This window comes from Ursus maritimus, unplaced genomic scaffold, assembly GCF_017311325.1.
Source record: "Ursus maritimus isolate PB19 unplaced genomic scaffold, ASM1731132v1 scaffold_23, whole genome shotgun sequence".
NCBI classification, from domain to species: domain Eukaryota; kingdom Metazoa; phylum Chordata; class Mammalia; order Carnivora; family Ursidae; genus Ursus; species Ursus maritimus.
The window spans coordinates 38,592,304-38,619,906 of NW_024424786.1; the positions used below are offsets into that span (position 1 = coordinate 38,592,304).

The 27,603-nt window shown below is 40.9% G+C and overlaps 1 protein-coding gene across 1 annotated transcript; it reads left to right on the forward strand.

The window, feature by feature from the left end:
• Positions 1–641: 641 nt before the first annotated feature.
• LOC103678212 (solute carrier family 22 member 9-like) lies at positions 642–27,025 on the forward strand. Its single transcript, XM_008707539.1, has 10 exons — positions 642–1,369; positions 2,093–2,196; positions 12,723–12,877; positions 13,355–13,523; positions 14,276–14,399; positions 20,827–20,942; positions 22,158–22,372; positions 23,746–23,854; positions 24,318–24,521; positions 26,965–27,025. Exons 1-10 carry the CDS (start codon positions 968–970, stop codon positions 27,023–27,025), a joined length of 1,659 nt encoding a protein of 552 aa, XP_008705761.1. The 5' UTR covers positions 642–967.
• Positions 27,026–27,603: the final 578 nt, after the last annotated feature.

The following is a 27,603-nucleotide window of genomic DNA, read 5'->3' on the forward strand; positions in this document are numbered from 1 at the left end:
AAGCTGCTATGCACATCCGTGTGCAGGGTTTTGAGTGGACATAAGTTTCTACCTTATTTGGGTAAATACCAAGAAGCATGACTGTTTCGGTATTTTCTCTTCAATTCCTCCAGAGTCCAATAGCCACATGTAGGTTTCATAATGTCTGTCGGAGGGTCATTATTTCTGTTCCTCTGTCATCCACCACAGGATAAGACCAGGACAGGGTCTTATCCACTGCTGGATTCCTAGCACAGAAAAGGTCCTCACATATGTTACCTGAAGGAATCAATAAGCCTGTGAAAATCAATTTCTTTAGGAGCTTGCCACTGGCTTAGCCTCTGTCCTCAGTCACGCCCCACTCTGCCCACATTTCGAGTTAACTTATTTTTAATGTGAATTTGTGGTCTGATTTGAGGTGAAGCAGAATGCCACTTTCCACAAGGGAAGGATTGCACCATACGTCGCGTGCTTTCGTTTACTCGGGGTCATTTTCATTAACTCTTTCCATCAAAATTCAGTACTACACAAGCCAAGCACTGAACCTTCAGTACTTTTCACAGGAAAATCAAAAAACGGTTCCCTTTTGAGTCTCACTAGCAACACGGTCTGCAAAGAACTGGGAGGTTTATTTTATGTTATTTACAGATGTGGGGGTCAAAGTCCAGTGCCATTTCAGGGCACTGCTGACGAAAAGAATTTTCACAAAGTACACCTTTAAACAGTGCTGCTGGTCAACTGCTAGAAACATCTCAGCAAAATACTTCTCTGGGACTTTAAAGAAAACGGCTACCCACCTGATCCCCAAACAATTTGGAGAATCAGCTTCAGTGGTCCTGGTAGAGGTGAAGCGGGGCCCATTGAGGAAGAAGTGGGGTCAGGATCAACACACGCTTGGTGTGACGTAGTGAATGGAGACCCTTCTCCCTTTGAATTGTTCTAAATAAAGTCATTTCGCCTTTCACTGGGGATCGCCTGTCCAGCCTTGATGGCCTTTCAGGATCTCCTGGAACAAGTTGGAGGCCTGGGAAGATTCCAGATCCTTCAGATGGTTTTCCTTTGTCTCTCCAACCTCTTGGTGTACCCTCATGTTTCACTGGAGAACTTCACGGCAGCCGTCCCTGGTCACCGCTGCTGGGTCCACATCCTCGACAATGACACTGTCTCTGCTAACGGCACTGGGATCCTCCGCCAAGATGCCCTCCTGAGAATCTCCATCCCACTGGACTCACACCTGAAGCCAGAGAAATGCCGTCGCTTCATCCATCCCCAGTGGCAGCTCCTTCACCTGAATGGGACCTTCCCCAACACAAGTGAGCTGGACACGGAGCCCTGTGTGGATGGCTGGGTGTACGATCAAAGCTCTTTTCCCTCCACCATCGTGACTAAGGTAACAGGTCCTGTTTACCTCTTGTGAGTCCACAGTCTGGGTGTTTAGAGGCAGACAAATAATGAACATCCTTCAAGGCTTTAATCACTATATAGGTGGTCATTTTTCATTATTTCAGCAAGTGTTCTCTATGTCTTTATTAAATGCCATTAATCTATGTATTTAATGAGTCCAAGAACTAAAAAGTAGATGTGGCCTTGCAATTATATGGCTTTTATTCTTAGGAAGACCAAAGTTTAAGCAAGTAATTTATGTAATGTGTTAAAAATGTTACGCTCGTGAATTAGAAACATCAGGATATTGATCAAAACTTCCTAGCACAGACTGTGCCCCTGAGCAGCCGTAGATCTGCGGTAAGACTCTGCCATCAGGAAATGTTTAAAGCTTCTCAGATGATTGCATTCTGTGGCCAAGGTTGAGAATCACTTCATACGAAATAAAGCAAGGCATTAATGTAGCCAACAGGTTTAGATGAGTCTTCCTGGAGGAAGTTGTATTTAAGCTGATAGCTGAATGATAAAGGCCAGCTAATGCAAAAAAAAAAAAAAAAAGAAAGAAAGAAAGAAAAAAAAAGAAAAGAAAACAAAGGAAAGGAAGCTGGAGAGGAAGAAGGGGGCCTGACATAAAGAAACTTCAAGTCATTCAAGTTCTTTCAATCAGGTTTCCACTGAGGGGTTATAAGCCGCTATGCAGTGTTCCTTTGGTGGTTTTCTTCTCTTCCAGTGGGACCTGATATGTGAATCTCAGTCACTGAAATCAATAGCCAAATTCTTATTCATGGCTGGAATGCTGGTGGGAGGCATCATATTTGGCCATTTATCAGACAGGTGAGTGTCTCTGGATCACTGGGGTATTTTGTTGAACTAACACATCATTCTTCCATGAAGACACACTTATTGTCAATTACACTGTCTTGGGGCTTTCTTGGTCCCCAGGGATCTAGAAACACATGGACATCATAGTCAGCGTAGCGAGTGCTGTTTTGTCAGCTGTGAGTGCCATCCATGTACAGGACACAGAAACAGCATCTCCATCAGACATGGGGACATTTTAGGACAGGGTTTAGAGAGGAGGTGACACAGCACGTTGTTTAGGAAGATGGGGAAAAGTTACCTATGGGAACAGAGAGGATGTTTCACGACATAAGATTCAGTGTATTTGAAGACGGAGATACGTAAAACAGTGTTTCAGACTTTGGCCAGGGGGCCGTGTTCTGTCCCTCCTGGCCTCTGTGAGCTGAATGCTTATGGATTTCCAGAGCCTGGTCACCATGTCCCTGTTTCCCAAGTGTGATGGGCAGACATTCCTACTAAACTGTTGTGTCCATAGCAACGTGTCGTGATGGTGTATAGAAAACATGTTTCCAGTGACCTTGATTTTTGTTTTCATCAAAACAGGGCTTTGAAGGTAAGTTTTCAACCATGTAATTAATCTAATGACGACTGCTGTCACCATTTGTGGTGTTAGAAATTGGAGTATCTTGTGCCTGACAATACCACTTAGAAATTAGAAAGCCAAATGCCAACACCAGGCCGGTCTCCTCTGGGGGTTATGGAGAATTAAGGTTCCCTTACCGCCTACCAGCACAATGCCATCTGTTATGTCAGCTCAAAACTGTGAACTCTGAAGGTATGACAGTAAATGTAGCTTATAAAAGTGTTCCGAGTCAGAGTGTCCATTTCTAACAGTTCCGTAACACAGAACCACCCACTTACAGAAATAAAAATAAAGCCATATCATATCTCCGTGGCTGATTCATTTTTTGAAAAGGGTGCCAAGATCTTTCAGTTGGTAAAATATAGCCCTTTCCACAAATGACAATGTGATAACTGGGTATCCACATGCAAAATAATAAAGTTGGATCCTTACCTAAAGCCATAATAAATATTAACAAAAAATGGGTTAATGACTTAAATACAAGAGCTAAAACCATAAAACTCTTAAAAGAAAATGGGAGGGGGGTGAATCTATATAACTTTGCGTTTGGCAATGAATTCTTTGATATGTCACCAAAAGCACAAGTGATGAAAAAATTGATAGATAGATTAGTCTTCATCAAAAATTAAAAACTTTTGTACTTCAAAGCACATTATCAAGAAAGAGAATGATAACTTATGTAATGGGGAGAAAATATTTGTAAATTATATATAATCCAAAAAATAGGAAAACAGACCAATGGAATGGGTTTAATATTCAGTATATATGAAGAACCCCCACCCTCAACAACAAACTGACAAAAACCCAATTTTTAAATGAACAAAGGACTTAAATATACATTTCTTTAAAAAAGATGGACAAATGGTGCATGAGAGCACACGAAAAAAATGTTCAACATGATATTGAAAGCAATGTAAGTCAAAGCCACAGTCAAATACACTTCATACCTACTAGAACGGCCATAATACGATAAAAAGATGGGGGCACCTGGGTAGCTCAGTTGGTTAAGCGTCTGCCTTCAGCTTAGTTTATGATCCCAGGGTCCTGGGATTGAGTCCCATGTCGGGCTCTCTGCTCAGTGGGGAATCCACTTCTCACTCTCCCTCTGTGCTCTCTTTTCTCTCTCTCGCTCTCTCAAACAAATAAATAAATAAATAAGTAAAATATTAAAACAACAATAAACAAACAAACAAAAAACAACAACAACAAAAACAAGACAGAAAATAACATGCATTCACAAGGATGTAGAGAAATTGGAAGTCTACTGACAGGAGGGTAAGATGGTGCAATCACTGTGAAAAATACTTTGGAAATTCTTTAAAAAGTTAAATGTAGAGTAACCATATGACCTAGCAATTCCATTGCTAGGTATAAAACCAAAAGAATTGAAAAAGGGACTCAAACAGATAATTATCCAACAATGTCATTGCAGCACTATTGACAACAGCCGGAAAGTAGAAACAACCCAAGTATCCATCAATGGATGGAGGGATAAAATAGGATCTGTACATCCAATGGAATGCTTTTCAGCCATAAAAAGAAATAGAGTTTTGGCCCATACTATAATATGGATGAGCCATGAAAATGTTAGGCAGAGTAAAATAAGACAGACAAAAGAGGACAGATATTGTATTCATTTGTATGAAATATCTAGTTGACCTAATTTGTTGGTATATAGTTGCTCACAATATGTTCTTAACGTTGTTTGTATTTCTTTGGTGTTGGTCGTGATCTCTCCTCTTTCATTCATGATTTTGTTAATTTGGGTCCTTTCTCTTTTCTTTTTGATAAGTCTGGCTAGAGGCTTATCGATCTTATTAATTCAGAGAACCAGCTTCTAGTTTCATTGGTCTGTTCTAGTGGTCTTATGGTTTCTATTTCATTGATGTCTGCTCAATCTTTATTATTTCTCTTCTCCCGCTGGGTTTAGGCTTTATTTGCTATTTTTTCTCCAACTCCTTTGGGTGTAGGGTTAGGTTGCATATTTGAGACCTTTCTTGTTTCTTGAGAAAGGCTTGTAGTGTTAGATACTTCCATCTTAGGACCACCTTTGCTGTATCCCAAACATTTTGAACAGTTGTGTTTTTCATTTTAATTTGTTTCCATGAATTTAAAAAAATTCTTCTTTAATTTCCTGGTTGACCCATTCGTTCTTTAGCAAGATGCTCTTTAACCTCCAAGTGTTTGAGTTCTTTCCAAATGTCCTCTTGTGATTGAGTTCAAGTTTCAAAGCATTGTGGTCTGAAAATATGCAGGGAATAATCCCAATCTTTTGGTACCTGTTGAGACCTGATTTGTGACCCAGTATGTGATCTAGTCTGGGGAATGTTTCATGTGCACTTGAGAAGAACGTGTATTCTGTTGCTTTGGGATGGAATGTTCTGTATATATCTGTGAAGTCCGTCTGGTCTGGTGTGTCATTCAAAGCCCTTGTTTCCTTATTCATCTTCTGCTTAGATAATCTGTCCTTTGCTGTGAGTGGAGTATTAAAGTCCCCTACTATTTTTGTATTATTATCAATGTATTTCTTTAATTTGGTTATTAATTGGTTTATATAATTGGCTGCTCCCAATTTAGGAGCATAAATATTTATAATTGTTAGAGCTTGTTGGATAAACCCTTTAGTGTGAGATAGAGTCCCAATTCATCCCTTACTACAGTCTTTGGTTTAAAATCTAATTTGTCTGAGATGAAGATTTGTACCTCAGCTTTCTTTTGATGTCCATTGGCATGATAAATGGATTTCCACCCCCTCACTTTCAATCTGGAGGTGTGTTTAGGTCTAAAATGAGTCTCTTGTAGACAGCATATGGCTGGGTCTTGCTCTTTTATCCAATCTGATATCCTGTGTCTTTTGATTGGAGCATTTAGTGCATTTACATTCAGAGTAACTATCGAAAGATATGAATTTAGTGCCATTGTATTACGTGTAAAGTCTCTGTTTCTGTAGATTGTTTCTGTTTCTGGTCTATGTTACTTTGGGGCTCTCTTCACTTACAGGATCCCCTTTAATATTTCTTGTGGGTCTGTTTAGTTTCTTTTTTCTTTTTTCTATTTTTCTATTTTTATTGATTTTATTGATTTGGCAGGCATTCTCTCTACCTCTTGGACTTGAATGCCTGTTTCCTTCCCCAGATTAGGGAAGTTCTTAGCTATGATTTGCTCAACTATACCTTCTCCTCCTCTCTTCTTCCTCTGGGACCCCAATAATTCTAATATTGTTTCGCTTTATGGTATTGCTGGTTTCTCAAAGCCTCCCCTCATGGTCCATTAGTTGTTTTTCTGTATTTTCCTCAGCTTCGTTCCTTTCCATTATCTAGTCTTCTATGTCACTGACTCTCTCTTCTGCCTCATTTACCCTAGCTGTTAGAGCATCCAATTTAGACTGCATCTCAGTTAAATCACTTTAAATTTTGGCCTGATTAGATTTTACTTCTGCACTAAGAGATTCCCTAAAGTCTTTTATGCTTTTTTCATATCCAGATAGTAACTTTATAATTGTTATCCTGAATTCCAGCTCTGACATTTTACTTATATCCATATCAATTACATCTGTGGCAGAGAGTATTACCTCTGGTTCTTTCTTTTGTTGTGAATTCCTCCTAGTCATTTTGCCCAGAGAAGAATGGATCGATGAGAGAACAAAATCAAAAATATCAACCACAACCCAAGGGAAATATACACTAGACAAATCCGAAGAGATCAGAAACAAGCAAACAAACAAAGGGGAAAAAGAGAGAATATAATCTCCCAGGTGGACAAAACAGGGTTATCCACTTGGTCCTGGGTGTATTTTGGTCTGTTTGTTAGAAGACCCTAAACCCCAAAATTGTAAAGAAAGCAAAATTTATATATATATATATACAAAAATAAAATTGAATACAGTGAAAGGAAGCCAAAAATGAAAAATATATCTATAATATGTAAATGTAAAAATGAAAGTAAAAAAAGACTTAAAAACAAAGAGTTGATAAAATAAGAAAGTAGTTGAAAAGGCAGATTTCTTCATAATTGCCAAACCTTGGAAGCAACCAACATTTCCTTCAGTAGGTGAACGCATAAGTAAACCGTAATACATCCAGACAATGGAATATTGTTCAGCGCTAAAAATAAATGAACAATCTAGCTATGAAAAGGCATGGGGGAATCTTGGATGCATACCAAGCAAAAGCCAATCGGAAAAAGCTACACACTGCATGATTCCAACGATATGATATTCTGGAAAAGGAAAAACTGTGCAGACAGTAAAAAGATGAGTGGTGGGCAGGGAGAGAGAAATTAATAGGCACATCACAGAGATTTTAGGGCAGTGAAACTACTCTGCAGGATACTGTAATGGTGGGTACATGTCATTATACATTTGTCAAAAACCATAGAATGTACAACACCAAGAATGTACCCCAATGTAAACTATGGACTTTGGGGGATAATGATGCATCACTGTAGGCTCCATTGTATCAAATGTCTCACTTGGTGCAGGATATTGATAGGTAGGGATGCTGTGCGTACATGGGAGCAGGAAATATGGGAAATCTCTGTACTTTCTGCTCAATGTTGCAGCCAACTTAAAACTGCTCTAAAAATAGTCTATCTGAAAAAAAGAAATACAAAAAGTAGTTTAAAAAAGACAGACAAATAAGAAAACGTGGGTTACAACTTCTAAAATGCTAATTACCTGGCTCTTTACAGGAACTATGTCCCGCCTCCTGGTGTAACAGCGCTCTGAGGCTCTTTTTTCACTTTCTTAAACCATCATTTCTTTCTCTTCTTCATCTTCTGCAGCCTCTATTGATCTATCTTCAAGTGGTCTCTCTCTTGTGTCCACAGGATTGTTAAGTCCATCCAGTAAATTTTCGTACTAGAAACTGCTTTTTCAGCTCTTGAATTTCAATAACTTTAGCTTACCTGTGTTGCCGTCTCTCTGAGAAAGCCCATTTCTAAGCTTTGAATTTCATACGTTAAAATCATAGTTGATTTCTCTCTTTGAGGATAGTTATAGTACCACTTGAAAATCCTTGCTGCTTAGTCCCAAACTTTGTCTACTTTTGGCAGAAGAGCCAAAAGATTTCCATTCTCTAGGAAATGGAGTTCCATTTTCTTGGTCCTTCACATAGCGGGATATTACGAATTATATCTTGAATATTATAAATATGAAGTTGTGAAGATTCCATTTTCCATTATTACTCATCAGTCATACTGATTCCTTCATTTTAGCAGATAATTTTCAAGCCTCAGACTGAACTAAAATCTATTTTTGGGCTTTTTTTTGAGATTTTATTTATTTATTTATTTATTTATTTATTTATTTGAGAGAAGTGGGGGGAGAGGAAGAGGGAGAAGCAGACTCCCTGCTGAACAAGGAGCCTGATGCGGGACTTGATCCAAGGACCCTGAGATCGTGACCTGAACCGAAGGCAGACGCTTAACCGACTGAGCCACCCAGGGGCCCCTGGAATCTATTTCTTATGCAGAAGCTCCAAGCTCAGTTCAGATCTTTATCTATATTGACCTGCTTTCTGCAGATGCATGCTCCAGGGGCTATTTAGGGGATGCGTGGTAGACACAGTTTAAGGATGCTCTCTTTGTCACTTTCCCTTGCTGGGACCCTCACTCTCTTCGATGTTCCCAGTTTCCCACCATCTGTAACCTGGTTCCACAGATCACAAGATATATGCCACTCCCTTCACTTACCGTGTGAATTGCACCTCACTTCAGGATAATAGCTGTGGAAATAGGATCTTCCTTGTATTGGTGTCCATCTGCCCTCTTCGGAGAGAGAAAACACTCCCCGCCACAATCTATCTTCACTCTCAACTGAGCTCAGCTAGTTGCTTTTTGTGTTCTGTACATGTGTCTTTGCTGATGGAGCGAAAGGCAAGCAGTAGGGTTTAAGACCTTACTCCTGGAACCTGAAATGTACCCATCTGAGCCTTTTAAGATGATTATTATGATAGGATCTTTTAAACCTCATTCCTGATGCTTCATTGATGATTAAGTGGGAGGGAGAGCCAGAGTGGTGGTAGGAAAAGCATCTAAGAGGCTATCAAAATAATCCTTAGGAAAGATGATGGGAGTATCTGTATCTTCATCCAGAGCAAATGGATACACACTGATACCATTTAGGGAGATGAAGGAAAATAGGAAATGAAGCACATACAGTAATAACCTGGAAGTGCCTGTTAGTCAGGCAGCAGGAGATCTCAAGTAGAGGAAAACAGTGTTGAGTATGGACCTGCTTGAAAACAATCTGTCCCAAATATAACCCCCTAGCCAAGATTACGCTCAGCTAATAAATACCCAAGCTGCCTTCTTCCCATGACCCTCCCATTAAAGGGTAATACATGGCCAAGCAAGGAGATGCTAAATATTTATTTATTTATTTAGTTGGGGGGGGAAGGGCAGGTGGAGAGGGAAATAGAGAATCTCAAGCAGACTCCCCGATGAGCACGGAGACTGCCACAGGGCTTGATCTCGAGAACCTGAAATCATGAGCTGAGCCAAAATCAAGAGTCGAACACTTAACCAACTGAGCCAGCCAGGCACCCCTAGAAACTACTTGTATTTTTTATACATGCATGCTAAAAAAAAAATGGAAGTGATGTGTCACGTGATTTGTGGCTGCCATTCAGATGGCTCAACAGAAAAGAGTTCGTGTGTGGTGTGTGTGTGTGTGTGTGTGTGTGTGTGTATTCACAAAGGCAAAGAAATAAAGCAAATATAGCAAAATGCTATCTAGTGGTGCATCTGTTTGAGATTTATAGCAGTGTCCGTTATAGTATTCATTTAAACTTTCATATTTGACAACTTTCAAAATAGAGCTAAGAACAAGTCCACTCAAGTGGGAGCCACATACATCAGAAATATGTGTTTTAAATAAAACTGGTAAAAGTCCATATGTAATTTTGTAACCTCTTTTTATACATATGTTTATAGTTCTACATGATGTTTTCTTTTCCAATTAAAAAAAATTTTTTTTAGACAGAGTCTCGGGAGGAGGGGCAGAGGAAGAGGGAGAAAAAGAATCTTAAGCAGACTCCACACCCAGCAGAGAGCCTGACTTGGGGCTCAATCTCACGACTCTGAGACCATGAACTGAGCCAAAATCAAGAGTGGGACACTTAACTGCCTAAGCCATCCAGGCACCCCTCAAATAAAATACTTTTTATTTTTATTCTCAAAATAAATTTGAGAAACCTATACCAAAAAAGAAAACATATGAAGCTTCTCCAGTTATCTTTATCAAACACAATTATTCAAACATTCTCGTGTTGGCCAAGGTAGCTAGTTACAGTAAGAATCCCAGACACAAAATTGGGATTTTAATAAAATCATGATTCTCACTGTCCTCACAGTGTGGTGTGGGTCATGTGGCCCCCATCCTCTGAGTTGTGGCTCAGAGAACCAGAATCTTCCATTGTGTGACTTTTTCATCTGCACTTTTTTTTGTTTCCAGCCATGTTGTCAGAGAGAATGAGCAGGACCCAAGTGGACCTTGTATGGACAGGTCTGGAAGTGGCCTTGGTCACTTCTGTCCTCAATTCATGGTCAGAATGCAGATGTATGACTCTGACTTAAATATAAGGCTGGGAAGAGTCATCTTCCTCTGCATCTGGAAAAAGAAAAAAAAGCAATGGTGAACATACAGCCAAATTGCACAATTAATAATTAATGAGACAATAGTCTTAATATTTTGCACAGCACAAATTTCTCTTCCTTTGACTATAAACCACAGATGGTTGAACTATACTCATTTCATGAGACAGCGTCCTCATTAGTTTGGCCACTAATTCCTTTCATGTATGTATGTATCTGTTTCATTTTTTCCTTATGCCCCAATCCCAATTCCTTCTTCCCTATAGGGGTCATTATAACTCACTAGCTATATTTCTTTAAATTCATATGTGTTTTTTCAAAATAAATGACATTGGTTTACATATATTTTAATTCACATATGTATGTAAATGTGTTATTATCTCATTCTTTTTTTTGGTACACCCAATGCAATGTTTTTTGAGGTGCATATACGTTCCTATGTGTACTTCTAGTTCATTCTTCTAATTGCTACACGGTGTCCACAGTGAAGATCCATGACAAAGCTCTTCATTCATTTTTTGGTGATGGACAACCAGATTGTTGCCAAATGCCTGTGGCTCTAAATATCACTACATTTTAAAGATTTTTATTTTGTTTATTTATTTGAGGGAGAGAGAGAGCACCAGCAGGGGGTGAGGGAAAAGCAGACTCCCTGCTGAGCAGGGAGCCCGATGGCGGGCCTCGATCCCAGGACCCCAAGATCATGATCTGGAGCTGAAGGCAGACGCTTAACTGACTGAGCCACCCAGGCGCCCCCGAGATACCAGTGCATGATGCCTCTTACAGCTGCCTTTCATTGTGATGGACCAGACTCCCCAATAATTGTTATTATGTCATTTCATTAATCATAGCATTTCTTTACCTAGATTTTATTCCATTTTGAGTGGAACTACAAATGTGTCTAATATAAATACTCAGAATATAAAAGATTTAACACTGCATTATAATGGAAATATTCTGCAAGCATAGCAAGGATTGCAGGGTTTTTGTCCAATCCCACTGTTTGTCTACTACTGGTCAAACAGAATCGGCACAGGTGTCTCATCCTCATTGTCCAGAGAAAGGTCCTCTCTTCCAGAAAACTGTGAAACACAGAATCCTCCTTCCTTTTCAAAAATACCGTCTCACTGGGGTGCCTGGGTGGCTCAGCTGGTTAAGCATCTGCCTTTGGCTTAGGTCATGATCCCGGGGTCCTAGACTCGAGCCCCATGTTGGGCTCCCTGATCAGCAGGGAGTCTGCTTCTCCTTTCTCCTCCACCTGCCACTTCCCCTGCTTGCTCTCTCTCTCTCTCTCAAATAAATAAATAAAATCTTTCAAAAAATAAAATAAAAATACCCTCTCCTTCTCTGTTTCTTTATGCTCATCTTACCGAATCCTCTCCTCTGAGAACTCACTCAAAGTTCTCCGAGTTGTGGCTCCGTTCTTATTTTAGGGAAGTGTGTTGTTCCAGGCCTATAAAGCCAGACATCGCAGAGAGGGGCTCTAATGTAACCCATCAGCAACTTTGCTGTATTGTTCCTTGGGTGTTCCTTTCATATCACTTATCCAGGACCCACATGGTCCCAGAGTCCCAAGTACAGAGTTAGAGCTTATCTTAGTCAGCTCAGGCTACCACAATGAAACACCGGAGACCAGATGGCTTAAACAACAGAAGTTTCTTTTCTCAAGTTCTGGAAGCTGGGAGGTCCACGATCTAGGTGCAGAGAGATTTGGTGTCTGGTGAGAGCTGTCTTCCTGGCTTCAAGGCAGCTGTCTTTTTGTGATAGCCTCACATGGCAGAAAGAGGAGAGCAATTGCTCTTCGTAAAAGGGCACTAACCCCATCATAAGGACCCCACCCTCATGACCTCATCAAAACCAAATTAGCTCCCTCGAAGCCCATCTCCAAATACCATTTCACTGGGTATTAGATCTTCAATATATGAATTGGGGTGGGGGCAGGGGATGCAGCTCAGCCCATAGCAGCTCCCTCGTGTTCTAGACACTGCACAGACTCTGCTGTGTTAAGTGCCTGTGTTAGTACAACGGACCTTTGTGATGTGTTCAAATTTCCAGGATTGCAACCCGTCTCATACGGCTTCTGTTGGTCTCAAAGATCTGGTGACAGGCTGGGGAAGAAGTATTGACATACTTGGTACCTATTTACAAACAGGAAGGTTGCTTCTGGGAAGATCTCCTGTTGACTAGCTGTCGATTCTTTCAAATGTCAAGGTCAAAGTTCCCTCATTGAAACATGCACTCACTTTCCCAGTGTGCCTTCTTTTTGTTAATTTTCCTATCAGGTTGTTCTTACCCCCCCATCTAACCTGTTCCCGTTCCTCAGGTTTGGGAGGAAGTTCATTCTCCGTTGGTGTTTCCTCCAGCTGGCCGTTGCTGACACCTGCACTGTCCTTGCTCCGACCTTCGTCATTTACTGCGTGCTACGTTTCTTGGCTGGCTGCTCTGCCATGAACATCATAACCAACACTATTATGCTGAGTAAGTAAGCGCTTTGCATCTTTGACATTTTCCAAGCCGTGACTTTGACTTTGAGATTCCAACTTTTTTAAAAAGTTTTTTATAATAATTTTTTATTATATTATGTTAGTCACCGTACAGTACATCCCTAGTTTTTGATGTAATGTTCCATGATTCATTACTTGTGTATAACACCCAGTGCACCATGCAATATGTGCCCTCCTTAATACCCATCACCGGCCTATCCCATTCCCCCAGCCCCCTCCCCTCTGTAGCCCTCAGTTTGTTTCTCAGAGTCCATAGTCTCTCATGGTTCATTCCCCCTTCTGTTTACCCCCCCTTTCTTCTTCCCTTTCTTCTCCTACCAATCTTCCTACTTCTTATGTTCCATAAATGAGTGAAACCCTATGATAATTGTCTTTCTCTGCTTGACTTATTTTGCTTAGCATTATGAGATTCCAACTTTGACATCAAAATCCTGTTTGTGTTTTCTTTCAGCTGTGGAATGGACCATGCCCCGATTCCAAGCCTTGGGAATAACAGTGGCAATCTGTACTTCTTGCATAGGACAGATCATCCTGGGAGGACTGGCTTTTGCCATTCGAGACTGGCGCACCCTTCAGCTGGTGGTTTCTGTACCATTATTTGCCTCTTTTCTTTTGTCAAGGTATAAGCTTTCTTTTGTCCTTTATCTTAGCGGATCCTGGGATGCAAGGTCCATGGAGTCAGGTCCTAAGAATTCTGTTTGGTTCTTAGTGAAGAACTTGAACACATGCTCTCCTAATAAGTGTCCTATGTACAACTCAAGAAGCTGAACAGGTAGGGTTGCCAGATAATATCAAGGACACTCAGTTAAGTTTGAATTTCAGGTAAACAACAGTTTTTGGTGTATATTATTCCAAATATTGCATGGCACATAGCTACACTAAAAATTATTCGTAGTTTATAGGAAATTTCTATTTATCTGAGAGTTCTGTATTTTTATTTACTAGCCTGATAGAATACAGGGTGTCTCATTCAAGTAAAATTTCAAAGAAACAACAAATACTTTTTCAGTGGGAGAAGGTCCAAAATATCGCACGGGACATAGTTATGCTCAAGAATTACTCCTATTCACTGCTTATTTAAATTCAGATTTAACTGGGCACATTATTTTTATTTGCCAAACCTGGAAATATTCCCCAGCATAAGACTGAAGGGGCAATGTGACTCCTGCTTTATATCGCCAGTAGTGGAAATGTACCTCATGGGGAGAGGTCATCCTCCCAGTTTTCTAGTTAGGGTACGAGAGATCAGAAGTTTGTATTTTCTGGTATATCAGAACAAGAGGTAGGTATTAGATGGGAGGGGAGAGGCATTTCAGGACAAAGAATATGGACTCATGAGAGATTTGGCTGCACCTCTGTCTTCTTTGATCAGGTGGCTGGTGGAGTCTGCTCGATGGCTGGTTACCACCAACAAATTCGAGGAGGGCTTAAAGGTCCTGAGAAAAGCTGCACACAGGAATGGAAGGAAGAATGCGGGAGAAGCCCTCACCATGGAGGTGAACAGGAATGGGAGTGGGTTATGGGATGTAGGGAACCTGTGACCTGACATAGGCATTCGTTGGTGTCCATAAGGTGAATAAAGGGTGGGGACACGAGTCTGGCTATGGGTCTTCTTACTTCATTGTTCTGGTTGTCAATGGCTGTCCACGTTGTCTGAGTTAATATAAAGGGAGGATATCCTGTTGCTGGGAACTGAACACAGATATTTTTACTCAACAGGAGCAGATAGCTCTTAGGGTTTACGATTGTAAAGATTGTGTATGGACTCCGGGAAACAAACTGAGGGTTTCAGAGGGGAGGGGGTGGAGGAGGGGCTAGCCCAGTGATGGGTATTAAGGAGGGCACGTATTGCAGGAGCACTGGGTGTTACACGTAAACAATGAGTCATGGAACACTACATCAAAAAAAAAAATTGTGTATGTGTTAGAGGAAGTAATCCAAACGAAGCCATTTCTTTCCATTCATATCCTGATGGCCTTTTTCAAGTATAGTAAGACCAGTAGAAGGGAGGCTTAGGGACTGTGCCGAATAGAGTGTGTTAACTTGGTCATACAGTCTTCCGTTAATGGTATTTACGCGTGACTCCCGGGGCCCCTTCTGTTCTCTCCAGGAAATACTGTATTGGCCACAAGAGTCCAAATCTCTGCTTTGTGGAGTTTACATTCTACTTATTACAAGTTCCAAGAGCATGACTGAGTGGAAATGCCTCTCCCCAACCCCCCCGCCCGGGGTCTGGAAGGCAGATACTGCTGTGGATCATTAAGTAAAGCATTCATCATGTCATAAACATATACATTATTTATCAAAAAATTATAATGTGTCAGTCATGGTGCTTGACCGTGCATGGCAGTATGGGTCAGAATTCCACGTTTCAAGGAACTTTAGTATTAATAAGAGAAAAATCAAGACATCTTAAAATTAACACATGAGCTCTATCTTCTCAAATTTTTTTTTAAAGTTTATTTATTTATTTATTTATTTATTTATTCGACAGAGATAGAGACAGCCAGCGAGAGACGGAACACAAGCAGGGGGAGTGGGAGAGGAAGAAGCAGGCTCCCAGCGGAGGAGCCTGATGTGGGGCTCGATCCCATAACGCCGGGATCACGCCCTGAGCTGAAGGCAGACGCTTAACCGCTGTGCCACCCAGGCGCCCCTATCTTCTTAAATTTTTAACTGTACGATACAGTATCATTAACTATAAGTACAATGATCTCTAAAACTTTTTCATCTTGCATGACTAAAACTCTATACCCATTGAACAGCAATCTCCCATATTCCTTCTCCCTGGTCCCTGGTAACCACCATTCAATTTATTGTTTTATTATTTTATATACTTCATATAAATGGAATCATGCAATATTTGTCCTTCTGTGACTGCCTTATTTCATATAACAAAATGTCCTCAAGATTCATCTGTTGTAACATCTAGCAGGATTTCCTCTGTTTATGGATGAATCATATCCTGTTGTATGTATATGCCGCATTTTCTTTATGCATTCATCCACTGATGGACATTTAGTTTGTGTCCATGGTTTGGCTATTGTGAATCGTGTTGCAGTGAACACGTGGGTGCAAATATCTCAAGATCCTGTTTATAATTCTTTGGGGTTTAACTTTTCTGTTTGCGATGATAGGGAGATGGAAAGGATTCTCATAGAGACAAGGAAAAATCATCTCCCTTGTTTAATTGAAAAAGGAGAGGATTAGGGTCTAGACAGTCAAGGAGGAGCAATAAAACATCTCCGGAAACATGTTCAATGGCACATCTGAAGGATTTTTCTTGAAACAACTTTATGCAAGTGATGAATCATGGAATTCTACCATTGAAACTAATAATACAGTATACGTTAACTAACTTGAATTTAAATAAAATCTAAAAAAATTTTTATTGAGGTATGATTAACATACAAAGAGCTGTACATATTTAATATAGACAAGTTGATGTATCTGATAAGTACCCATCCAAACGTCAGCACCACAACCTACGCTATAAAACGTATCCATCATCTCCTAAAACTTCCTCCTGCCCTCTTTATTCATTATTTTGTGATAACACTCAATAGAAAACCCACTAATAGCAAATTTTCAATATATAGTACAGTATTCTAACTATAGACACCATGCTATACAGTAGATCCCTAGGACTGATTGACCTCATATAACTGAAACCTCATACTCTTTGACAAATATGTCTCCATTTCCCACACCCCCCAGCATCTGGCAGATACCATTCTGTTCTCTGCTTGTTTCAGGTCTTACATCTTAGTCTTTAACCCTTTGTGAGTTGATTTTTGTGTACAGCATAAGATAAGTTCCCGGTTTCATTCTTTTACATGTCAATATCTAGTTTTCCAAAACACCACTCATGGAAGACACTATCCTGTCCCCACTGTGACTTCTTGGCACCACTGTCCAAGATCAAGTGACTGTGTGTGCTGCGTTTATTGCTATTCTGCTCCATTGGGCTATGTCTGTTTTTATACCAGTACCATCCTGTAGCTTTGTAATATATTTTGCCATCAAAACATGTGATGCCTCCAGCTTTGTTCCTGTTCAAAAATTCTTTGATTGTAAGGGTCTTCTGTGTTTCCATAAGAACTTTAGGATTGCTTTTTCTTTCTTTTTTAAATTTATTTATTTAAATTTTTTATAATAATATTTTTTATTATATTATGTTAGTCACCATACAGTACATCCCTAGTTTTTGATATAAAGTTCCATGATTCATTACTTGCATATAACACCCAGTGCACCATGCAATACGTGCCCTCCTTGATACCCATCACCAGCCTATCCCATTCTCCCACCCCCCGCCCCTCTGAAGCCCTCAGTTTGTTTCCCAGAGTCCATAGTCTCTCATGGTCTTTTTTAAATTTAAATTCAATTAGGCAACATATAGTACATCATTAGTTTCAGATGTAGTCAATAATTTATCAGTTGCGTATAACAACCAGTGCTTGCTTTTTCTTTCTTTTATTGAGGACTATTTGACACACAACATTACATTAGTTTCAGGTATACAACATAGTGAATCAACAACTCTATACGTTATGCTATGTTCACGAGTGTAGCTACTGTCTCCACACGATGCTAGTACACCACCATTGACTATATTCCCCATGTTGTACTTTTCTACTTCATGACTTATTCATTCCATAACTGGGAACCTATACCTCCCACTCCCCTTCTTCCATTTTGCCCATCCCCCCACCTCTCACTCCTCTGACAACCACCAGTTTTTTCTCTGTATTTATTGATCTGTTTCTCTTTTTGTTTGGTTATTTAGATTTCACATGTCAGTGAAAGTGTATGGTATTTGTCTTTGTCTGACTTATTTCACTTAGCACAATATCCTCTAGGTTCATCCAGATTGCCACAAATGGCAAGATCTCGTTCTTTTTTGATGGCTGAGTAATATCCCGTTATAGATATACATTATATACATACATATATTATACACACACCACATCTTCTTTATCCATTCATCTATCAGTGGATAGTATGTTGCTTCCATATCGTGGCTATTGTAAATAATGCTGCAATAAACATAGGGGAGCGTATCCTTTTGAATTAGTGTTTTTTGTTTTCTTTGGATAAATATCTAGTAGTAGAATTACTGGATCCTATGGTATTTCTACTTTTAATTTTTTAAAAAAGATTTATTTATTTATTTATTTATTTGAGAGAGAGAGAGAGAGAGAGAGGGTGCACGTGAGCGAGAGCAGGGGCAGAGGGAGAGGGAGGGAAATCCTCAAGCAGACTCCCTGCTGAACATGGAGCCAAATGTGGGGCTTAATCCCAGGACCCTAAAATCATGCTCTGAACTGAAATCAAGAGTCAGACGCTCTACTGACTGAGTCACCCAGGTGCCCTTCTATTTTTAATTTGTGAGGAACCTGTATGCTGTTTTCTGCACCAATTTACATTCCCACTAACAGTGTTATATCCTCTCATTGAACCCCTTTTACCATTAGGTAATGCTCTTCTCTGTCCCTTGCTACAGTCTTTGTTTTTAAGTCTATTTTGTCTGATCTAAGTATTGCTACCCCAGCTTTTTTTTTTTCCCTTCCATTTGCATGGAATATTTTTCCATCCTTTCACTTTCAGTCTGCACGCTTCTTGAGGTCTGAAGTGAGTCTCTTGTAAGCAGCATACGGATGGGCCTTTTTTTTTTTTTCTTGATCCATTCTGCCCCCACGTCTTCTGATTGGAGCATTTAGTTCATTCACATTTAAAGTAATTATTGATAGATACGTACTTATTGCCATTTTGTTCATTGTTTTCTGGTTGTTTTGTAGTCCTTCTCTGTTCCTTTCTCCTTCTTTGGTTCTCTTTCCTTGTAATAGAGGACTTTTTTTAAATGTGCTTGGCTTTCTTTCTCTTTATTTTTTGTGTATCTAGTACAGGGTTTTGGTGTATGGTTTTCGTGGGGTTCGTGTATAGCCCCTAAAGATACAGTAGTCTGTATTAAGGTGATGATCACCTACGTTTGAACACATTCTAAAAGAATTTCATTTTTATTTACCTCTCCCCATTTTATGTACATATTGCCGTATTTTCCATCTAATTACTGTGCGAGCCCCCATAACTGATTCTTTACATATAATTGATTTTACTACTTTTATCTTTTAACCTTCGTACTAGCTTTGTAAGTGATCACTCTACTGCCTTTACTGTATGTTTGGTTTTACTCATGAAATTTTTTTCCTTCCAGAATTTTCTCACCTCTATGGCCTTTCCTTTTCCACTTAAAGAAGTCCCTTTAACATTTCTCACAAGGCCAGTTTAATGGTGATGAACTTAAAAAAAAAAAAGATTAATTACTTTTAGAGAGAGAGTGCGTGCACATGTGCAGGGGAGGGCAGAAGGAGAGGAAGGGAGAATCTTAAGCAGACTCTGCACTGAGCACAGAGCCTCACACAGGGCTCGATCTCATGACCCTGAGATCATGACCTGAGCTGAAACCAAGAGTCAGACACTTAACTGACTGTGCCACCCAGGTGCCTCTCGTGCTGACGAACTTTTAAAGCTTTGTTTGTCTGGGAAACTTGAATATAGGCCTCCTCTTCCTTGAATAATAATTTTAGCAGGTAGGGGGAGCTCCTTGAGTTCCCATAAATGACCTGGTATCACCTCACTAAATTCTTCTGGAAATGCAACTCACATCCCTGCTCACCAAGAATGAATGGCCAGTGTGAAATAACCTCAGCATCTCCCAAATGTTCCCCTGATATTGGATATGATTTGAGGCCAGTCTCATAGGCATGGGAGACCTCCTCTGGCCCGTGTTTAAGGTATCCTTGGAGCCCGTTCTTAGAATACTACCCATAACAATGGCCCCTGGTCATGGGTTTCTGGTGTTAGTTTTAGGAAGGAGATGCTGTCTTGACTCTTCTCTTCCAAAAACATAAGTCCAGCATTTTGCTGCTTGAGCTGGCTCTGCACCTGTAAGACACTCTTGATCTGGTATGTCCTCACTTAGGTGACCTTACATTTCTCTAAAGTCCCTTCCTCATGGAATTTTTCCAGTGGATTCCATGGTGTTGTTTCATTTGTAAAGGTGGGATGAGAATTAAGTCAATATTATTGGAATAATTAATAAGTAGCTGAGGCGTGCTGGATATAACTCCGTCTGCGTATTTACAACCTCATGTATGGCTAGAAAGTCTTCATGAAAAAGGTGCTATTATTTTTCTCTATGTATTTCTTCTCCCCCTCCATCTCCTCCTCCTCCACCTCCCTCCTCCTCCTCCTCCTCCTCCTCCTCCTCCTCCTCCTCCTTCTATGATGGGGAAATTGGGGTTTAGAAATAATCACCATCTGCAAGGTATGCGCTTAGCATGTTGCAGGACCATTAAGTAACTCCAGATTATAACCAACTGGAGTATAAATAATTCTACATCAAGATCCCACCCTGGTTTTATCTTCAGATTGAATTCTAGGCCTCTCCTTCATGGAGGCACAATATGCCAGGATTTCGCTCCAAGAGACTGAATGAAGAACCAAAATAAAGGCTCTCAGGAGATGTCATTTTTCCTGAAATAAACAGTTTCTTTGCAAAGGACGGCTGGCTGGGAACCAAGCTTAGCTGCCGGGTCTCTCTAGCATAAATGGGGCTTTGGACCTGAATCCAAGTAACTCACGTTTGATTCCCTTCCTGATCTGAATATCGAACATACACACCCTTTCTGATGCCCTGCAGCCCACTCAGATCTTGTGTTTAAAAAGTCCTTGCTGCTACATAATTTTCCTGAGGCTCCTTTAACTCCCTAATTCACCTTTCACATGTCAGTGCATTTTTGCTGTCTCGATTTGCTACTAACTATGACAGCAAGTGGTCTAGAGCATCCTCCGTGGGGACCTCCCAGTGCGCACATTGCGTGACAACTCAACAGTTTCTTGTGGTGGTTGTTGTTGAAGGTTTTGAGAACCGTCATGCAGGAGGAGCTGGAGGCAGCACAGAAAAAACCTTCCGTGCCTGACTTGTTCCGCACACCTGTCCTGCGCAGAAGGATCTGCTTACTGTCCTTCGTGAGGTAGGCTTCACACCGTGCGTGAAGAATATTAAGATCGTGGAGACATGAATCTATTCCTGTCAAAGGATACACCGTGTTGGAGGGACAGATTTGGAGATGCAACATGAGGAAGCCAGAAAGATAATTGCGTTTTTTCGTTACAGAAAGACTGACCCAGAACTAATTGTGCAATGAGTTTTCTTTATTATGTCACCTTACCAGGCTCAGCACCTGGAAATGGAGGCTGTGAACTTCAATCACAGTAGAGATTTTCGCTTAAGTTTCTTCACTTGTTTGTTTCCACTTCAACTGAGATAAAATTACAAGCAGTTGGGGCGCCTGGCTGGCTCAGTCAGAAGAGCATGTGACTCCTTTTTTTTTTTTTTTAAAGATTTTATTTATTTATTTGACAGAGATAGAGACAGCCAGTGAGAGAGGGAACACAAGCAGGGGGAGTGGGAGAGGAAGAAGCAGGCTCACAATGGAGGAGCCTGATGTGGGGCTTGATCCCATAACGCCGGGATCACGCCCTGAGCCGAAGGCAGACGCTTAACCGCTGTGCCACCCAGGCGCCCCAGAAGAGCATGTGACTCTTGATCTCAGGGTTGCGAGTTTGAGCTCCACATTGGGTGTGAAGATCACGTAATTAAATAAATTTTAAAAAAATTGTTTAAGTGCACCAACGTATATAGCTTGATGAATATTTACATATGTAAATATGCAACCATCACCCAAATCAGGATATAGAAAAAACTCTAAAACCCTAGATGGCCTCAGTATATTCTTTTTTTTTTTTAAATATTTTATTTATTTATTTGAGAGAGAGAAATCGAGAGAGAGAGGGAGCACAAACAGGGTAAGGGGCAGAGGGAGAAGCAGACTCCCTGCTGAGCATGGAGCCTGATGCGGGGCTCGATCCAGGGACTCCAGGATCATGACCTGAGCTGAAGGCAGATGCTTAACTGACTGAGCCCCCCAGGCGCCCCCCTCATTATGTATTCTTAAGAACAATACCCCCCACCCACCAAAAAAGGTAACCATTATGACCTCCATCATTATGCAATATTTAATGACAGTTTTTAAATCATCACCAGGTAGAATATTCTACAAAACAGATCATGCCTTTTGTACTTGAACACCAACCACTGGCCGCCTGTCTGACGATATTTATGATTGTCGTTTATAGCGGCTAGGGTCTAAATGTAATGACATCTATCCTTCTTTTGTTCGCTGCAGATTTGCAATCTACATGCCCTTTTATGGCCTGCTTCTCCACCTCCAGCAGATTGGGAACAATGTTTTCTTGTTCCAGTTTCTCTTTAACATGGTCAACCTCCCCGCCAATTATGTTGCACTTCTGGCACTGAATCATATGGGCCGTCGAGTAAGCCAGATGATTTTCGTGTCCTTACTTGCAATCTCCATTCTGACCGCCACATTTCTCCCTGAAGGTGAGAAAAGAGCACAGGTTGAAAAAAAGGAAATATCTCAGGGACTCGGGGACTGGACTCACACAAGGAAAGTGAGAATATGGTTCTAATGATTCCCCGACACTGATCTGAAGATTTAGGACAGATTTTACCACTAAGCAGCTGGGAAAGAGTCTAAGCTCAGTAAAAGCTTGTTCAGCTCTAGGGCTTTCCTCATCACATCTGAGAAGTACCTCGTGCCGTTTCTTCCTAAAAGTTTCTCTAGGAGAGCAATTGATCACTTGCCCTTTTGGCTTTGCCTAACCACACTTGTAAATGACAGTATTGTGTCCGATATATGTTAATTGCATCTCACCTGAGAACACAATACCGTCGTTTCCTCGGTCCATTTGCTTTCTTATTACTACACCTTCAGTGACAATTTACTCCTGATGTCTACATATATTCACTTGTGTGTCTTGTATTAGGTCACCGTAACTGCAATCGTGGTTTAGGGAAGACTTCTTGATTTCAAGAAAATAAAACTATCTTGTCTTCAAGCAGAGAAGTATGCAATAGGAACAAGGAGTGAAGCAGTTAAAGCCTCTCTCAGAGTCAGTTTTACTAAATTAAATGATCCTATGTAATGAAGAGGTGGTTCCATGCTTTGCTTAACTCCCAGCATAGCTGTGTCTCTTACAGCATCCCAGACTGGTAGCTCTGCCCTCATCTCGGATGTCAGAAAGGGTGCATGTTTCCTCCTTTACCACAGAGCATACTCCAATGTTGTAACGCTCTCGTGAGATTTTTTTTTTTTTAATTATTGAGTAGAAAACTGACTCTGAGATTTCCCTCAGAGGTTTCCAAAGTCCAACACTTTTTGCCTGATACAGGTCTTTATTCTTAGATCTTCAAATATTACTCTAGATCAAGCTACCGTCCAGCTTACCCATAACCTAAGACAACGGTTTTATTACTCTCTGCCACAGTACTAGCCCCACGTCGATATCGTGTACGCACTCAGGTTTTAAACTTCTCAAGGGCATCAATGAGTTTTACGTCCCCCGGTAACTGTTCACATGGAGTCCTACTTTATACATGAAAGGCAGAGGAGACACTGGACAAAATAAATGAAAGCAAACTCAAGTTTCCCTCTTCGTCTTCGGCAAATCTCTGATGTAGAAGGGAGAGGTAATAAAATGACTCAGGTTTTTTATTCTCTGTTAAGTTGTAACATACAGGTAAGTCACATTTCTTAGCTACTCGTCACTACACTGTTCTCTGCCTCTGTGCACGTTCTCTACAATGTATTTAACACATGCAAACATCTCCAATTCTTCTTTTTCACTTGTAATTTGGCGGCTGGTGATTCCTTTAGCTCTGATTTCCTGAGTCCCACTGGTCTTCCTTTCCAGAAATGCAGACCCTGCGCGTTACTTTGTCCACTGTGGGAGTAGGAGTTTGTTCAGCAGCGATCATGTGTTCTTCTGCCCATGGAAATGAGCTAATCCCTACCATAATCAGGTACAAATCGCATGGAAGCTCTAGGAGGGTCAAAACAGACCTTTCCCAGCTAATTAACACTCACAGTGGGAAGAACACTGAGGAGTGATATCAAAAGCACCAATTATAATAGTATTAATAGGAACAAAAATTAGAGCCAAATTTATTAAAATCTGACTTTGGCAAGGCACTGTGTTATTTTTTAACATATCACCTCACATAATCTACAGAACCACTCAATGGTAGGTGCTAGGGATAAGAGTATTTTTTTTAATAACGGAAGTATGTCTTAATGCACTTGTGCACTTGAAAGAAATTGCCAGCAAATAAGAGAGCACATTTGAAATGTAAGAGTATATATATGGTCAACCTTCATGGATCTAAACACTGTTGTGACATCTCCCATAATCGACGCAAAATAATAAATCACAAATTACCTGCGTGGATTTAGACCAAATTATTTTTGTATTGTTTGCACTCCAAGGGCAACAGCTGCAGGAATCCTGGGAATCGCTGCTAATACTGGGGCAGCCCTGGCCACCCTCTTGATGATCCTAACCGTGTATTCTCCCCACCTGCCCTGGATCCTGTATGGCGTCTTCCCCATCCTCTCTGGCCTTGCTGTTTTCCTCCTTCCTGAAACCAGGAATCAGCCTCTGCCTGACTTCATCCAGGATGTGGAAAAGGAGTGAGTAAGCCCTCTGATGAAGAAAGCAAGACACCATTCCCCTGGGAAAGATTAATGAATTTTAAAAAATTTTTATTTATTCATTTGAGAGAGAGAGAGAGAGAGAACACCAGCAGGGGGAGAGGCAGAGGGAGAGGGAGAAGCGGACTTCCTGCCCAGCCGGAAACCGGACGTGGGGCTCGCTCCCAGTACTCTGAGATGATGACCGGAGCTGAAGGCAGATGTCCAACCATCTGAGCCACCCAGGCGCCCCCATGATTTTTTTTTTTTTTTTTTTTTTTTTGTGAGCTATATGCCCAATGTGGGGCTTGAACTCATGACCCAAGACCAAGTGGCCCTCCCTACGGATGGAGCCAGCCGCTGCCCCTCCCAGGGAAAGATTTAGACCTAAACATAGGCCACGTGGTCAGGGCATGATTTAGCTACAGCCTCCCCTCCCCTCCCACCGACCTCAGACTCCCCCGCATCTCCCTAGGTCACACAGACCGGCTCTGCCCAGCCCTCATCAGTAGGTTAGTGAAAAAAATAGGTGCCTTCATGTGACAAACACACCCTGGAGGTATTTCACAGACACATACAGACCCAGACACCAGACTGTCACCCCTCAGATCCCGGCAGCCCCCAGCTGGGGGAGTGTGGGGGAGTGCAGTAAGTTCCCCAGAGCTGCGGAGGACTTCCCTGGTCACTGAAGGATCTGAACGGGATCAGGGAGTCGACAGGAGCCCCTCCCCCAGGTGGCAGTGCGTCTCATCTGCCTTCAGGCGGTCATCATCCCCGGAGTCCTGGAATCTACGCACAATGCAGTCCCCTTGGGCTGCCTCTGAGATCCAGACCGGCTGGTTCCCACTGGGAATGCAACTGCTGAGAAAAGAGGGAAAGGAGGAGTAAATATAGGTTGTTTGGTTTTACACAGAACAAGAAATTGTATTATCTTGAATCCTCGTGCATTCAAACAAATAGCAAGCTTAATCAGGAGGAGGCAGAGGGAAACGTCACCTAGTGAGGTGGATTTCTGGGCAGGTTTAAAGCCTTTAAGGTTGAGGGCATCATTGTTCAGTCTTTTTTCAGATGGAGGGCTTCCCTTTTACTTGACATTTTCACTTTAACAGTCGTTATGTTATGAAGTTCAACAAAGTCTTTCACCTGTAAGGTTAAATGGAAACCCGAGAGTGAGAGAAACAATTTCTCCAGTATATTAAGAGTATTAGAAAGAGTTTGTTTTCTTGTTCTTTCATATACATGGTAATATCTAACTTTGAAATTTTCTTCTGGACGTCTTAATTTTTGAGTTTTTAAAAATGGTAAGACCATGAATTTTCTTGGTTTGTAGATCAATGGTAGGCGCTAGATGACCAAGATACATGTACAAACAAGATTTCAGATGCTCTCGAAAACATAGTTTGTGATATAGCACACGTGATGCACATTTCTTTTTGGGTTTGCTTAACCTTTTGGGATGCTGAAGAATGCCCAATTTAAAATATAGGTATTTTGGGGCGCCTGGGTGGCTCAGTCGTTAAGCGTCTGCCTTCGGCTCAGGGCGTGATCCCAGAGTCCTGGGATCGAGCCCCACATCAGGCTCTTCCGCTGGGAGCCTGCTTCTTCCCCTCCCACTCCCCTTGCTTGTGTTTCCTCTCTCGCTGGCTGTCTCTCTCTCTGTCAAATAAATAAATAATTTAAAAATATATATATAGGTATTTTGGGGGCATGGAGCCTACTCCAGAAAAAAAGGAAGGAAGGAAGGAAGGAAGGAAGGAAGGACGAAAGAAAAGAAGGGAGGGAGGGAGGAAGGAAAGAAGGAAGGAAGGAAGGAAGGAAGGAAGGAAGGAAGGAAGGAAGGAAGGGTGGAAGGGTGCCTGGGTGGCTCAATCAGTTAAACATCTCACTCTTGATCTCAGCTCAGGTCTTGATCTCAGGGTCATGAGTTCAAGCCCCACATTGGGCTCCATGTTGGGCATGGAGCCTACTCGAAAAGAAAGAAAGAAAGAAAGAAAGAAAGAAAGAAAGAAAGAGAGAGAGAGAGAGAGAGAGAGAGAGAGAGAGAGAGAGAGAGAGAGAGAGAGAGAGAGAGAGAGAGAGAGAGAGAGAGAGAGAAAGAAAGAAAGAAAGAAAGAAAGAAAGAAAGAAAGAAAGGAAGAAAGAAAATATAGCCATTTTTAAATGATTAAGAATTGGAAAGGATTTTTAAACTTTTTTGTATCACCTTTGCCTCTTCCAAATCCTTTGGCATCCAGATCCCTTGACCTCCGAACATGAGAGTGAGAGTTCAAACTATGGAAGCTGCCTTCCCAAAACTAACTCAAATCCTTGGGGCAGGGGTCATGGTTTTTATCAAAACTGATGGGTCAAGGATCAGTTTTCTCTAAAGAATGCAGCACGTAGATGCTGATTTGATGTCTTCTCATTTTTGTGCTTGTTTGTTGGTCTCATTGTATTTTACCAGGAGAGAAGGTCTAAGCAAAGCAAAGAAAGAAGATACCTTCATGAAAGTGACACAGTTTTAAGGAGTTCCAGGAACTAACTGCCAATCAGAGAGCAAGACAGAGGAAGGAAAATCAGGATCATCCCCAGATATTGGAAAGATCTGAAAATAAATAAAATAAAAAGATATAATGGAATCATGGATCTTATTCACAATTGCAGTACTAATATATATATAAAATATCTACAATTAATCATAATGAGAAGTTTGAGAAAAGCCATAATACTTGAAAACATTTTTTTATTCTCGAAGTCTCTTTGACATACAATGTTATTAGTTTCAGGTGTACCGCATAGTGACTTGACAATTCTATACATTAAAAGTCCTAATATTTTAAAAGGAATCATAGTAAGATATGTGTAAAATTGTAGACCTCTAGCATGTTTTTGGATAGAAAGGTAGAATAGAATTAAAAAACTTCGATTCTGCCCCAATTAATTGGTAGAGTAATTGATGGAGTTATTACAATGGAAAACCCCATTCTTTTGGGACAACTCGAAAAAGAGTTCCACATGTATCTACAAATTAATAATAGACTAAATGATTCAGAAAAATGAGGTTCATGGAGGGAGGGTGGGGCAGGTTTTTGGGGCAGCATAT

Excerpts from the sequence above, each read along its gene's own strand:
- LOC103678212 (XM_008707539.1), top strand. The coding sequence starts at position 968 with ATGGCCTTTCAGGATCTCCTGGAACAAGTTGGAGGCCTGGGAAGATTC. Across the intron at positions 2,197-12,722 it reads TTTGGCCATTTATCAGACAG|GTTTGGGAGGAAGTTCATTC; the intron begins GTGAGTGTCTCT and ends CCCGTTCCTCAG. Across the intron at positions 20,943-22,157 it reads TGCTTACTGTCCTTCGTGAG|ATTTGCAATCTACATGCCCT; the intron begins GTAGGCTTCACA and ends TGTTCGCTGCAG.